Here is a 213-nt window from a genome sequence, read left to right as displayed (position 1 = left end):
CCCACCTCAGCTGCTTTGCCGAAATATTCCTGTTTCTTCCCCGAAATGGCTATCATGTTGCGAATCTTCGGGTTGCTGATGTGTTGCTCGTCTGAGTCTTGGAAATGCCGATAGATGGAGTCAGTGTAGCGTTCCCAGCCCTCTGCCCGGGCGCCGAACTGTGGGAGGAGGAAGGGTGGAGGAAACTGATAAATGGGTGGAAGGGAAAAGATG

At 53.1% G+C, this 213-nt stretch overlaps 1 protein-coding gene across 1 annotated transcript in view; it reads right to left on the bottom strand.

Annotated features, from left to right (window-relative positions):
• Window positions 1-213, bottom strand: part of LOC119586980 — a gene marked incomplete in the record, with an annotated part of 81,895 nt that overhangs the window by 53,286 nt on the left and 28,396 nt on the right. The window contains 1 exon segment of the mRNA XM_037935722.1: window positions 6-158. Within this exon segment, the coding sequence (XP_037791650.1) occupies window positions 6-158 (153 nt within the window).

Source organism: Penaeus monodon, chromosome 22 (assembly GCF_015228065.2).
Source record: "Penaeus monodon isolate SGIC_2016 chromosome 22, NSTDA_Pmon_1, whole genome shotgun sequence".
In the NCBI taxonomy this organism is placed as follows: domain Eukaryota; kingdom Metazoa; phylum Arthropoda; class Malacostraca; order Decapoda; family Penaeidae; genus Penaeus; species Penaeus monodon.
The sequence above is the reverse complement of the archived record's forward strand: the minus strand, read 5'-3'. Positions and strand labels throughout refer to the sequence as shown.